The 14,178-nt window shown below is 37.6% G+C and overlaps 1 protein-coding gene and 1 non-coding gene across 3 annotated transcripts in view; one reads left to right on the forward strand and one right to left on the reverse strand.

Moving 5' to 3' along the window:
* MKLN1 (muskelin 1) overlaps positions 1-14,178 on the forward strand; it is a 393,778-nt gene that overhangs the window by 15,893 nt on the left and 363,707 nt on the right. Inside the window, exon 2 of one of the 2 annotated variants that reach the window (XM_049774456.1) lies at positions 13,811-13,930. In XM_049774456.1, coding sequence (XP_049630413.1) covers positions 13,928-13,930 — 3 coding nt within the window. In that variant the 5' untranslated portion in view covers positions 13,811-13,927. Of the gene's footprint in view, positions 1-13,806; positions 13,931-14,178 lie in introns of both variants that reach the window. The other variant, XM_049774465.1, reaches the window with a different exon arrangement.
* On the reverse strand, positions 6,464-6,570 carry LOC126026391 (U6 spliceosomal RNA). The gene has a single exon (XR_007501683.1). It is a non-coding gene; the product is annotated as a U6 spliceosomal RNA (small nuclear RNA).

The following is a 14,178-nucleotide window of genomic DNA, read 5'->3' on the forward strand; positions in this document are numbered from 1 at the left end:
TGAGTCCAGTGATATGACCTAAGTCTGTTCAACCAAAAAGTGAGATCAGAACATTTTCTGGAAATTTTAGGACAGAGGTGTGTTCCTCCTGGAAATGAATGTAGAAGCATGAGCCATGGGAGTCATTGGCAGTCACTGGCAGTCTCATTGGCAGACCAATGAGAGAGGCTCTTTTGCAGACGAGGCTGTTACCTCATATGCTTCTTAAAACTAATGGAGCCTCACCAATAAAAGAGGAAACAAATGAGGTTGTCTAAACCTAACCCAACATGTTTCAATGCTTTTTAACTTATGGGCCAATATACTTTGTTTTGATATCTGTACATTTAAAATTATACCTGAAGACCAGATAAATAAACAGTAGGTAGGCACTTGCTTTGCCTACAATATACCTGAGTTTGATCCTCTCAGCTCTACCTATGATGGAGCCCTACCAAGAGTAATTCCAGAGTGCAGTTCCAGGAGTAAAAACTTAGATGCCACTAAGTACCTCCTAAATAATAACAAAACTACTACTAAATTATAAAAAGAATGCATTATAGAACTTTTCATGTATATAGGACATGATACCTATACATAGTATATATGTATTTATAGTATGTGTATACTCTTACATATGTATAATGCATAAATACACATATTGTTTGTATACATATATGTGCACATAAATTTATGCATAGACATACATTTGCATACATGTATACAATAGTGTACTACACTTGGTCTTGTGTATCTTGCATATGTCATATATCATACTTATGTATACATCTGAATGAGATTAAAGGTAGTGTATATATGTAATATATGTAAATATATAGAGTTAATATATAAAAGACTTAAAAAGATAAACTTAAAAGACAACACTTCGGGCCCGGAGAGATAGCACAGCGGTGTTTGCCATGCAAGCAGCCGATCCAGGACCAAAGGTTGTTGGTTCGAATCCCGGTGTCCCATATGGTCCCCCGTGCCTGCCAGGAGCTATTTCTGAGCGGATAGCCAGGAGTAACCCCTGAGCACCGCCGGGTGTGGCCCAAAAAAAAAAAAAAAAAAAGACAACACTTCAAAAGAAAATAGATAATTTGAAGAGACAAATAGAATTCAACTGGTTGGTTAGGATGAAGACCCAGTCTTATTAGTTATTAAAGAAATGCAAAGTAAATTTAAACCAGATATTTTATATAGATTGTTGAGAAGTTTAAAATGGTATGTGGTGGGTAAAGAGACTAACAACGCAAACTTTGCATTTAAGAATTTGTCTTAAGAAAAAGCTCACATGTAGAGGAATATATAATTTATCATTCTTACTAGGATTAATCTATGGATAACTTTAAGATAGCCTATGTGTCCCGAGAGAAAAGTTACCCAAAGTGCAATATATTTCCAGGATGAAATCTTCGCATCTAGACAAAAGTAGATGATGGAAGATGCCCATGGCAGCATAAAATGTTTATTTATTTTAAATTTTATTTGATCAGAAAGAAAAGACTATATAGCTACACAGAGAGGTATTTATAGTTGTGATGTCTTGGTAATGGAATAAAAAACTGATTTTTTTTGTAATCTATCTATCTTCCTTCTATATTCACCATAATAATCATATGCTTTTTTAGTTAGGATAATAGAGTAGAGACAGCACAGTAGTAGGGCGTTTGCCTTGCATGTGCCTGACCTCAGAGGGACTCGGTTCCCAACATTTCATATGGCCTCCATAGCCTGCAGGGGTGATTTCTGAGTGCAGAGCCAGGAGTAAGCCCTGAGCACCACTGGGTGTGGCCCAGAAATCAATCAATCAATAAATAAATAAAGTTTGAAAAAAGGATAATAGAGAGTGATAGCTATTCTTTTTGACACTAGACAAAATTTTCATGCCATGTTCCATGGAATGATGGAACATAGAACAAAATATTATCAGCATGGACAATAGATTAAAAATTTTATCCCAAAAGGATTGAAACTATTGTTACCTGGCACTTTCTAATTGGCAGCATGCTATTAATGATGGTTTCTTGTGCCTATAATTCCAATTACATGTGCATATAATACCACATTAATCACCAGTGTACACATCTCTCTCCCAAGGACCCCCAAACCTTCCCTGTCAAGCCCATCATACATACTCTGATCAACTCTCCCATTATATTTCCTTGGGCCATTTGCTGTTTAAGTCCCATATAAGAGAGAGATCATTTTATGTCTATTCCTTTCCTTCTGATTATATTATTATAATATTATATCCTTTAGTTCCATCCATATTGCTGCAAATTGCATAATTTTGTTCTTTATTTGAGATGCATAGTATTCCATTGAGTGTATGCAGAACAACTTTCTTTTCCATTCATCTTTAAATGGGATTTGGGTTGTTTCCATATCTTGGATATTGCACTAAGTGTGGCAATGAATATAGAATTGCACATATTCTTTTTGAATTAATTTTTCTTTTGTGTTTGGGGAAATAAATGTCTCAAAAGTGGTATCACTATATTAAAGTGAGCTCTTTTGGCTCTTGACACCTGTTTTGCTCAAAACTTTTTAAATTAAATGGAAGATGTATAAATCTCAATTAATAAAATAAAAGATCTGTTTCAGTTAAGAATACAAAGTTAAGAGAATGGGGAAAAGGGAAGGCAAAATACCCAACATTTATTGACCTCACTAATTTTCAAGACTACTTTACAAAGTAAATGGGATTATTCCTATTCTGATAAGCAAGTTTAAACTAAGAGCTTTTTACAACACTGCAGGGTCACTGAGCCACGAAGCACCAGAATTCAAATTTACATCTGTTCCTTAATCCTTTTACTACAGGCCAATCAAGGCCAGATGTTAATATATATGCTGTGAAGGAAAAGTGTCCAAATACAGGATCTAGAAGGTCTAGTAGTTAATCAACATTTTAGGTGCAAAAGTTGTCAGAATTTGGGTTGATTGTTAAGTACCATGAGCACAATGTGACATCAGAAACTTCAGTCAATAACTATTGATATTAATGTTCTGAATGCAAAAAATAAATTGCCTATGGGTGTGGAAACTGCTTATACATGATGAAAAGAATGAGGATTAATTTGAAGTATTCATATTTTAAGACATGGCGATGCATTCCAGAAGAGAGTTTCCAGCTAGTAACTTTTATATATATATATATATATATATATATATCAAGTATGTATGTACATATATATCATATATATATCATATATATATAATTTTATATATATATCAAGTATGTATGTACATATATATATGTACATACATACTTGATATGTGTGCATATTATAACCACAAATGCATACACATTATCCGTGGAAATTAAATAAGTGAGAAAACCCTGTAAGTAGCTGAAAGACATTGTCAGTTGAATGGTAGCTATTTTGAAGAAATTTTTCTTAAGGGGAGGAAGAGGCTATTGGGGCCACACCTGGAAGCGCTGGGTGGGGTCTATTACTGGCTCTGTGCTTAGGAGAATTGTTTCTGGCACTGCTTGAAGAACCATGTGGTATTTGGGATCAAATCAAGGCCTCCTACCTGTAAAATATGCACACACAATCCTTTGAGCTATATCTCTAACCTAGAAATTCTTTTTTTGTTTGTTTTTGTTTGTTTTTTTTGTTTTGGGCCACACCCAGAGGCACTCAGGAGTTATTCTTGTCTCTGCGGTCAGAAATTGCTCCTGGTTTGAGAGACCACATGGGTTGCTGGGGATTGAACCCTTGTCTGTCCTGGATCAGTCATGAGTAAGCCACTGTGCAACCATTCCAGCCCCATAACGTAGAAATTCTTTTACTGTATGTGGTCCCAGAGGACAGAGAGCTGTAAGTGGAAAGAGATAGATTTTAGCCAATAAATGGAAACCCAAAACATAACTATGTCTTCATATCTTTAGCCACCGAAATGCTAAGCTCAATGTGTTACATATTGGAGACACTTAACAAATAAATGTTCAACTGAATTACGTATTTAGTTGTTATTCAATAATGCAAGAAGAGTGTCTTGTGGGGTTGCAAGTGCCTCAGAGATAATTTAACAGAACTCAAAACACCAATGCTAAGTTCTCCGGTTATAATTTTAAAAAAACTCTAATAACTTTTTCAGTTCCATCTGCTTCCCTTAGAAGCCAGTCTTCCAAGAAGAACCCCTTTCAGTAGGAATTCTAACTCTCTAAAACTGTGTTCTTCAGAGAAATGTTGATCATTTCTTCCTTGAATGTCTGGAGTCCTTTTCCTTGCAGATTTTACCTAGTCTCATTCTCCTACTATCTTGCCCTTTCCATTCTCCTTCTCCCACTGTTACCAGTTGTTGCCTGCAGGCTCCCTGGTCCCTGGCCCCCAAAGAGATCTGTTACTGGCTTTCTTCTCATCATCCAGTTCAGGCTATCTCATCCATTCAAAAGAGTTTGCTACACCTGGACCTACTACCTCTGAACTAGTTTACTTCCTTTAAATCTCTCCAGGATCTGCAGACATGCTCTTCATTTGTCATGTATATGCTACAATCACTGAAAAAAAAACTTACCATGCTACTGATTATTTTCTGAACACTCATTGTTCTGTCTCAGTCTTTATGACTTTCCTTTACCTCTTAGCTATGTTTACACTTTATCACTGCCTCTCTCTTTACCTTCAAGCCTTTTTGAAGTCTGTGTCAAAATCCATGTAACTTTTAAATCTCCCTGGGATTTGTCAGTAGATTTCAACCCACTAATGTTATGGTGATTCAGACATTAATTCCATCCTTAAACTATTACTTTGACCACCAACTGATTTTCTGTGCTTCTGTCTTCCCTTAGTTTACTTAGCATTCAGTCTGACAATAAAATTTTATTTATTTTTAAAAAATGTTTCCATTGTATGGGGGCAGGACCAGAAAGGCTCAGATCACTCCAGAGCTCTGCATATACAAAAGCCTTGGTTGGCTCTCCCAGTTGAACAACATCGTTGGCCCTTTCTTTTAAAATAATCAAAAGAAGAATGAATAAAAATATGAATGACATCCTACCCTATCTAAGGACCTCTCATAATTTCCTTTTTTTTTTTCAGTTCTATTTTTTTCATTAAACTCCATGGTTACAAGGTTGTTCAAACTAGATTTTTTTTCCACAGATAAAGTTCATGATTGAGTTACGATCATATAATGTATTACAACATTCACCAGTAGGAATTTCCCACCACCAAAGTTAACAGTTTCCCTCTCACCCTCCCTGATACCCTCTTCCCTTCCACCTACTTCTCTCTCTTTTAATCTCTCTTCTTTTTTGACATTATGGTTTGCACTACTGCTAATGAAGGGGTACTGTTGTGTATGTAAACATTTTAATGGGATTATTATGTTACTGACCCTACCCTGATCCGTGATTGTGCCCTACTCTAGGGTGTGACCTGGCATTCTGCTTCCACCCTAGGGTGGTACCTGATTTTGGAGCATAAAAACAAGGGTCTGTGGAAGGCGGGGGGGGGGGGGGGTGGTTTTTGTCCTGGACCTATTCTTAGGCCTTTTGACTTCTGCCTCTTCACGGAAAAAAGAGCTGTTTTCTTCGGAAGCCTGACTGCCTGTTGGCTTTCTTCCCGCCACATTCATTCACCTCAGAACCGCCGACTGAACAGGGTAACAGATATGTGGTCCGAGCTGGAGGAGAAAGGCCTCATCCTCCATCCCTCCATCAGTCAACCTCTTAAAGGGGCTGACTTGCAAAAGGGTACCATGAATGTCCCTTTCATATTAGACCCTTCTTTATTCTAAATGCACTCTCCGCTCTTTGTGGCATATTTCCTATCATGAACTGGTCCTCCTAATCCTCATCTCTTTTGTCTCTGGATATCATCCTCACACTGTCTTTTATTTTCCTTTTATCCAACATATGAATGAGATTATTCTATATTTGTCCCTCTCCCTCATTTTACTCAGTATAATAGACTCCATGTCTATGCATGTATAAGAAAATTTCATGACTTAATTTTTCCTAATGGCTGCATAGTATTCCATTGTGTGGATGTACCATGATTTCTTTAGCCACTCATTTGTTGAGAGGGACCTGGGTTGCTTCCAGATTATGGCAAATGTAAATAGTGCTGCAATGAACATGGGAGTGAGGGGACATTTTTGTATTGTGTTTTTGTTTTCCTAGGGAGTGGTATTGCTGGATCATAAGGAAGCACATTTCCAGTTTTATTTGAGGAATATTCATATTGTTTTCCCAGAAAGGCTGGACTAGATGGCATTCCCACTAGCAGTCAATGAGAGTCCCTTTATCCCTATATCCACACCATCACTGGTTCTTTTTGTTCTTTGTGATATGTGTCGTTTTCTGGTGTGAGATGATACCTCATTGTTGGTTGTATTTGAATCATCTGTTGATTAGGGATGTGGAATACTCTTTCATGTGCTGTTAGCCATCTGTATTTCTTCTTTGAGGAAATGTTTGTTCATTTATTCTCATTTTTTGATGGGGTTAGATTTTTTCTTTTTTTATTTAAATATGGAACACTTCATGAATTTGCATGTCATCCTTGCTCAGGGGCCATGCTAATCTTCTCTGCATCGTTCTAATTTTAGTATATGTGCTGCCAAAGCGAGCACAGATATTTTTGTTTTTGTTTTTGTTTTTGGGCCACACCCGGCAGTGCTCACAGTTACTCCTGGCTCTGTGCTCAGAAATATGGGGTGCCAGGTTTCGAACTACCATTGGTCCTGGGTCAGGTGCTTGCAAGGCAAATGCCCTACGGTTCTGCTATCTCTCCGGCCCCAAGATTTTTTTTTCTTAAGTTCTGCCAGTACCTTATATAACTTAGATATTATCCCTTTATTAGATGGGTATTGGGTGAATAGTTTCTCCCATTCTGTGCATAGCCTTAGCATCCTATTCACTCTTTCCTTTGATGTGCAGAAGCTTCTTAGTTTGATATAGTGCCATTTATTTATCTTTGCTTCCACTTGCTTGGAGAGTGATATTTCCTCATTGAAGATGCTTTTAGTCTCAATGTTATGGAATGTTATGCCTATGTTTTCCTCTATGTACCTTATGGTTTCAGGTCTGATATCAAGATCTTTAATCCATTTTTTTTTTTTTGGTTTTTGGTTTTTGGGTCACACCTGGCAGCGCTCAGGGGCTACGCCTGGCTGTATGCTTAGAAATCGCTCCTGGCAGGCTCGGAGGACCATATGGGACGCCAGGATTTGAATCTCTGCATGCAAGGTGAATGCCCTACCTCCATACTGTCTCTCCGGCCCCTTTAAATCCATTTTTATTTCACCTATGTGCATGGTATTAAAGAGAGATCTGAGTTCGCTTCTTTGACCAGTTTACTGACACTACTGGTTGCAGAGGCTTTCCTTGTTCCACTTTGTATTTGTTGCCCCTTTATGCAAGATTAATTGGCTAATTAGTGACCTGGGTTCACTCTCAGAATACTCAATTCTATTCCATTGATCTGAGGGTCAATCTTTATTCCAATATCAAATTGTTTTAATGACTATTGCTTTATAATACAATTTAAAGTTGGAGAAAGTGATGCCTCCCATCTTATTTTTTTCCAATGATTGCTTTAGTCATTTGTGGGCATTAATGTTCCAATGAATTTCAGGAGCATTTGATCCGCTTCTTTGAAAAATGTTATGGATATCATTAAAGGGATTGCATTAAATCTGTACAATGCTTTGGGAAGTAGTGCCATTTTAATGAAATAACCTTCCCAATTCATGAGCAGGGTATATGTTTCCATTTACTTATGTCCTCTTTTATTTCTTGAAGCAGTGTTTTGTAGTTTTCTTTGTATTGGCCTTTCACCTCTTTAGTTAACTCCAAGGTATTAGATTTTTCTGAGGTACAATTGATAATGAGATTGTTTTTATAGTGTCTCTTTCTTTTCTTTCATTATTTGTATATAAAAATGCCCTGGAATTTTGAGTGTTCATTTTGTAGCCTGCCACTTTACTATTCAAAACTATTGTATCTACAAGCTTTTATATAGTCTTTAGGATTAAATAAATGTGTCATCTGCAAACAGTGAAAGCTTGACTTCATTTCCTATATGGATGCCCTTGTTATCTTTTTCTTGCCTGATTGCTATGGCAAGTTCTTCCAGTACTATGTTGATTAGAAATGGTGAGAGAAGGCAAACTTGTCTTGTGCCAGATCTTAGTGGAAAGGTTTTTAGTTTTTCTCCATTGAGTATAATATTTGCCATGGGCTTGTGGTAACCAACCTTGACTATATTGAGAAAAGTTTCTTATATTCCCATCTTATTGAGTGTATTTATTATGATTGGGTGTTGTACCTTGTCAAGTGCTTTCTCTGCATCTATTGATATGATCGGATGATTTTTATTTTTTCTTTTATCAATATGGCATATTATACTGCAATCAACTTATAAGTTACCTGATAATTTATGTATGTTACCTGATAACTTCTTAATTGCCTCCAGTATAAATTCCAAATTCCTGACCTATAAATCTGGCTTCTTTTTTATCTAGCTACAACCTATCTTACTGGTCATTTGTAGCCCCCCTCACACTGCTCTTTCACACCTTGACATCTTTTTCCTCTTGGGCTCCAAAGGGATATGTCACTCTTCTTCCTTAGTCAAATCAACTCTTCCTTGAGAATCCAACTCAGATTTTAGCACCTGTAAAGAAACCATCTTTAGCTTCAAAGTTAGATGTGAAGAAAAAGGAAAAGCAGTGCGCTAGATGAGCAGTAGTAAAGAACTAAGCCTAGATGATTCTTAGCATTCAGAGAACAGAAAGGACACATCTTAGAAATATTGAGACAGAGCAAGCAAGAAGGTGGGAGGAAGGACAGGAAAGTGAGACGGAAGCCAACTCAAAACAGTATATCAGTAAGGGCATGATTATTAGTACCAAGAGTTACTGAAGGGTAGGTAGTAAGACTAGGACAACTGAGCAACAACAACCTAGAGGTCACTGTGACCTTCATAGGTGGATTTTCAGTGATGTCATGAGGACAAAAGGTTGACTGAATTGACTTCATGAGATAGAAATAAGGAAGTTAAAGTTTGTTGACTGAGTGAAGTCTGGGTGCATGAATACATAGTATCTGGAGATTCTGTAAATGATCAGGAAGAAGAGATGAGTTATTTTAGATGCTTAAAATTTCTGAGAATTTCCAAATAGAAAACAAGAATGCAATTTTGTGGTGCAAAGCTCTTATGAAGTATCAGGGGAATTCTGAGCAGGATTATCAAGGATGGAAGGTTAATCTAGGGAAGATTCAATATAAGCGTTGAAGTGTTTGCATTTTATCTCTTGCTGATCCAGGTCCTAAAGACCTTGATGGATTCCTCTGGGGATTCCTCTGAGGTTTCAGGGAATAATTCTCCACACTGGGATTTTTCAGAGACTATTTCCAAATACCACTGACCAGTGAAGTTGCTGTTAAGAAATCAATAAAACTGGTGCTCAAATCGTTTGTAGGCTGAGCCATATCAAATCTGAATGGTTGAGAAGAAGCAAAAAGAAAAAAATCTAACTCATCCAACATAGTCTGTCTGAAAGTGTGCTTGGAAGTATTTCCATAGAAAAATAATAACCTTAAACAATAATGAAGATGGGCTATGAGATTGCCCTTTGAGATAAAAAAAGAAAAAAGACTGTTTATCTGACCTGTTATTGAATCTAAACCCTCAGGTTCTGATCCCAAACATTGACAAGACGGGTCTGAAGTCAGAAGGCGGTCTGCAAAATAATCAAACACACACACACTTAAACAAAGAGAAAAGACTTGAAAATTCCCCATGTTACCCTCACTCCAATCTGCAGACCGCCACTCCAAGCGGCCAGCTCCATGGAGATCTGGAAACCAAAGGCTTTTTCCTTTCCACCCACGTTTTTTATATGAGGAAAAATGTCACACCTGAAAGGTGGAACCATCTGGTTTCACTACCAATCAGAGGGGGCTACATTCAAAGAATCCAGTGAGAAACAATGTGGATGTTGATTGATGTAGAAACAGACAAATCCCATAATCCCACTCCTGTCAGAAGCAGGAGCAGAACCATAATGAAATACAGACCTTGAGAACTGAAGAGAGTGAAGAGTTAAGTGTTTGCCTTGCATGTGGTTGGCATGAGTCAATCCCCAGCACTACCTAAAGCACCCCCCTGAGCACCACAAGAGTGACCCTTGATCACAGAGCCAAGAGTGGCTCCCCTTCCCTCAAAACTGATATAAACCTGTAGTAGACTGAATCCACGTTTTGATTGTGTTGTTTCTGGCATGACATTTCTCAAGTAGGTAGAATTTCAAAAGATACTATGACATTAGAGACCATATAGAGTAAATTTCTACTTATCTGTCTGTATATCCATGCATGCCCTGGAATACATTTCCCAGAGCATTATTTTCCTGATGAACAAGGCCTGGGTTGTGAAATTAAGACAGACAGAATGTTTACACAACCTCCAGTAGGATCCCAATTCCCATATTAGCCCAAGTGCCTTAAGCCATCTCCTTGGTTCATCTGTGATGGTCCTAGAAGTGTGCCTTCTTGGAATACCCAACGCTCCTTCTTGGCAAGTACAGATCTGGAGTGTATTGAAACCATCCTCACCTTCAGAGATCAATCAACTTTCTCTCCCATCACTAGCCACTTCATCTATTACTCCCTTTCTACCAAACTGACTTACAGTATAACTGCTTGAGCACTGGGCTCTCACCACAGGCTGTGAGTTTCCTGAAAGCAGTTATTTTGACTTCTACTTTTACTTTTTGCATCTAGAATAGAGCTTGGATATTCACACTATGGAGTCTATATAAAAAGGCTCAAGAATATTAATTAGTGAGTGAATAAATACCTGGAAAAACAATAACAGAAAAATGTGACTCGTATTCCCCATGAAAACAAATTAAAGCATAAAATTATCCATAATTTTATGTATGCACAAATTGTTATATGCTATGTCATATGCAAATCTAATATAAATAATTAGTTCATTGTAGCATTCTGCATATGAAGAAGAGAATGAGACACATAATTAACTTCCAATATATGTGGCACAAGATGGTGAGGATCAGACTGGTTAACACAGCAGTGGGTAGTGGGAATTCTTAGTTTCAATCTAGATTTGGAAGGAGATGTTTGATATGCAAAACACATAAACTTTTTGCACTTATTTCTTTCAGACAATGTATTTTTCAGTTTAAAATTTAAGGGCAAGTGTCCAGTGCAGTAGCTTCATTAACAAGTGTAACTAAAGCCTCGTTTTCTTATTTAAAAAAGTGAATAAAACAATTATTACACATCTGAAATGGACACTTGATTGCCCAAGTTTATTTCAAGCATAATTGGTAAAATGTTAATAGCCCCTACTAGTATTTACATCACCAAAGTGTTGTAGCTGTAAATTAGATAAAATAATATGGGCTTGTGATATCTTCTTTGAAAGATAACCACTATACACAAATGAGGTATTATTATTTAGCTTTTCCCTTTTTGATCTTGTTTAATGAGAATTAAATGAAAATTCTACTTTAAGCAATACCCAGTGCAGTGAGCAAATGATTATTGACTTGAATGAAATGAAAAGAAAATATCTTCAGCTGAAAACTCAGCTGTTTGTGCAGTTCAGCTAGCCTGAGCACAAGGCAAAATATTGTATTTAATGTGATGTTTACCACTGTCCTTTATCTCCTCTCTGCTGTAATCACAAACTGAAGACAGTTAAGCCTTTCAGTCCAAGTCTTAGTGAACATTTTCAAGAACATAGATATCCGGTAATGATTACAATTTAGAAATAACATTTGAATGAATCAAGCCATGCAGCTGACTGTCATTGATTTGGGGCACAGATGAAAACAGGCCTTTGCTTCCACTCCTGGTTTTTAGATTCAGAGTATAGCTATGACTTTAGCCTAGTTAAGTTACTTCCTGCTGGTGCCTCTTCATTCTCCATGTACACTACCAGGACAGTTTTCTTGGCTTCTTCTTGGGATACATCATAACAATAACAAAAGAGGGATTGGGAAATAAGACTTTGGTCATTGTTTTGATGTCAGAAACTTTGTTTCATGAAGGCATGAGACCTGGAACAGTATGTAGGGAGAGCTCAGGATAACTGAGCTGGTAATGACATCCCCAAATACTGGTCTAGAATCATTGTTATAAACATTTGACATCTTTGTTTTAGTAATAGCTTCAGCCCTCTGCTAGTTCATGGTCCCTGCTCTGAGACAAACTTTCGTTCCTTCTCTTACATCCAGACTCTTATATCTTGACTTATCTTTTCTCACTGATACCTACTTTCAGCGTGCCTTAGATTTGTGGTCATCTGCTTTTCACCTGACCCTTTTGTTTTGACTCTAGATTCTGCTATCAGAAAGGCCTCTGCTTGGTGAGCTTCCTGGCCAGCTGAGGGCCAGTTGCTTGCTCTAAGATGACAACACTTCTCCCCTGATTGAACTGTCCCCAACACATGAGCTATGGCAATAAGCAAGTGATCAGGGAGGCATGGTAACTGATTCAGCCATACTATTGTCTACTGAGAGCTCATTTCATTGGTGGTTGCTGAGAGAGGTCAGGAGTACCTCTTGCAACACCATAGCCCTTGGATCTGGAGGAGCCTGTGTGGGCCTTCTAGATCTAGTAGAGGGGTAAGTACAAGAATTAGGTAGAGTACAAAGGTAAACTTGCTTTACATGACCAGTAATGTCCAGCCTTGATGAATGGACCATGTGACTACATAGTGATTTACCATGTGACCAACTGAGTCACAGTAAAAATGAGGAAGTAAGAGATTATAGGATTCACTGTGATGACCCTACTCTCCTTATTTTTGTGAAGAAACTCTAGAAGTTATATCACCAACCCTGAAAACAACACATGCCTATATTTATTGGGGTCCATTTATTCCCCCTGCTCATGTGACTTGACCTTTTGCTTCTGCTGAGCCTACTCTTGCCCACCTGGTCAACCATCTTCTACATGTTTATTCAGCAGGTTGCAACATAAATATATTCCAACTTGATTTCTTACTAACATTTTCTTTTGTTGGCCATAACCTACCATAGAAATGTGTTTTGCCCTTGACCTCTGTGACACTTCCCCCTTCTTCCTAACCTCTGATGGCCCTGTCAACTTTCTTTAACTTTTCTGGCATTTTTCTTTGCCCACCCTTCAAGTTCTGGTGTTCCTCGGTTCTCTAAAAGAAAGCAATAGACATATTGAAAGTGTCATCATTTCACTGATAGTGTTGATCACAGCACTATTATACTTATTTTTGCAATCCAAAAATTAATTTATTATCTTTTTTGGGGTGGGGTGTTTTTGGGTCACACCTGGCAGTGCTCAGGGGTCACTCTTGGCTCTATGCTCAAGAATTGCTCCTGGCAGGCTCTGGGAATCATTTGGATGCTGGGATTCGAACCACCGTCCTTCTGCATGTAAGGCAAACACCCTACCTCCATGCTATTTCTCCAGCCGCTATTAATGGTATTTTTAGTAATTTATAGATGATGACTCTCCTCCATGCTATCTTTCTGGCCCTATTTTATTAGCTTTTTAAAGGCTTCACCTAATGATTTTACCCCATTTTTGGCTAACAAATGGCATAAAATATGCAACAACTGTTTGGTCAAATTTGGCCTGAAGCTCTGGGTTTGATTCCCAGCACCCCAAAATAAATAAATGTATTTGATCTAAACAGAGGACAAAGTTAGGGTTTTATTAATATTTATCAAATTCCTCTAATAGCAAAGGGATTTAAAGCTTATCTAAAGCTATTTAAAAGATTCTACATTAGAATGTATAACAGATAAGAGTTAACAAGTAGATTTCAAGCTTTTTTGGGGGGTTTCCTTTGCTGAGTTCAGTATCCAGACTCTCTGAGCTATGTTCTTGGGAGTCATGCATTTCATCTTTATGATTTTCCATAAATTTTTGGATTCATAACCCACTCCGTAGTTGATACATGGAGATTGAAATATGGTAGTATAAGTCTTTTGCATGTTTGTTTTCTTCCTCTATTATTTCATTTTCTAGCACAGATTGATTGGGGGGGCAATTATTATAATATTTTTTTTGCTGTGGAAAGTTCATCAAGTATGTGGCTTCATGCTTATCTATTCCCACTTCCCCACAGTGGAATAAACCAGGCATAGAAGATGCTAGAAAGTCTTTGGGGGGGGGAGGGGAATTATGTCCTTTCAAATGTTCTCTTTTTGTTTCATTACTAT

The sequence above is a fragment of the Suncus etruscus genome, chromosome 1 (genome assembly GCF_024139225.1).
Source record: "Suncus etruscus isolate mSunEtr1 chromosome 1, mSunEtr1.pri.cur, whole genome shotgun sequence".
Taxonomy (NCBI): Eukaryota; Metazoa; Chordata; class Mammalia; order Eulipotyphla; family Soricidae; genus Suncus; species Suncus etruscus.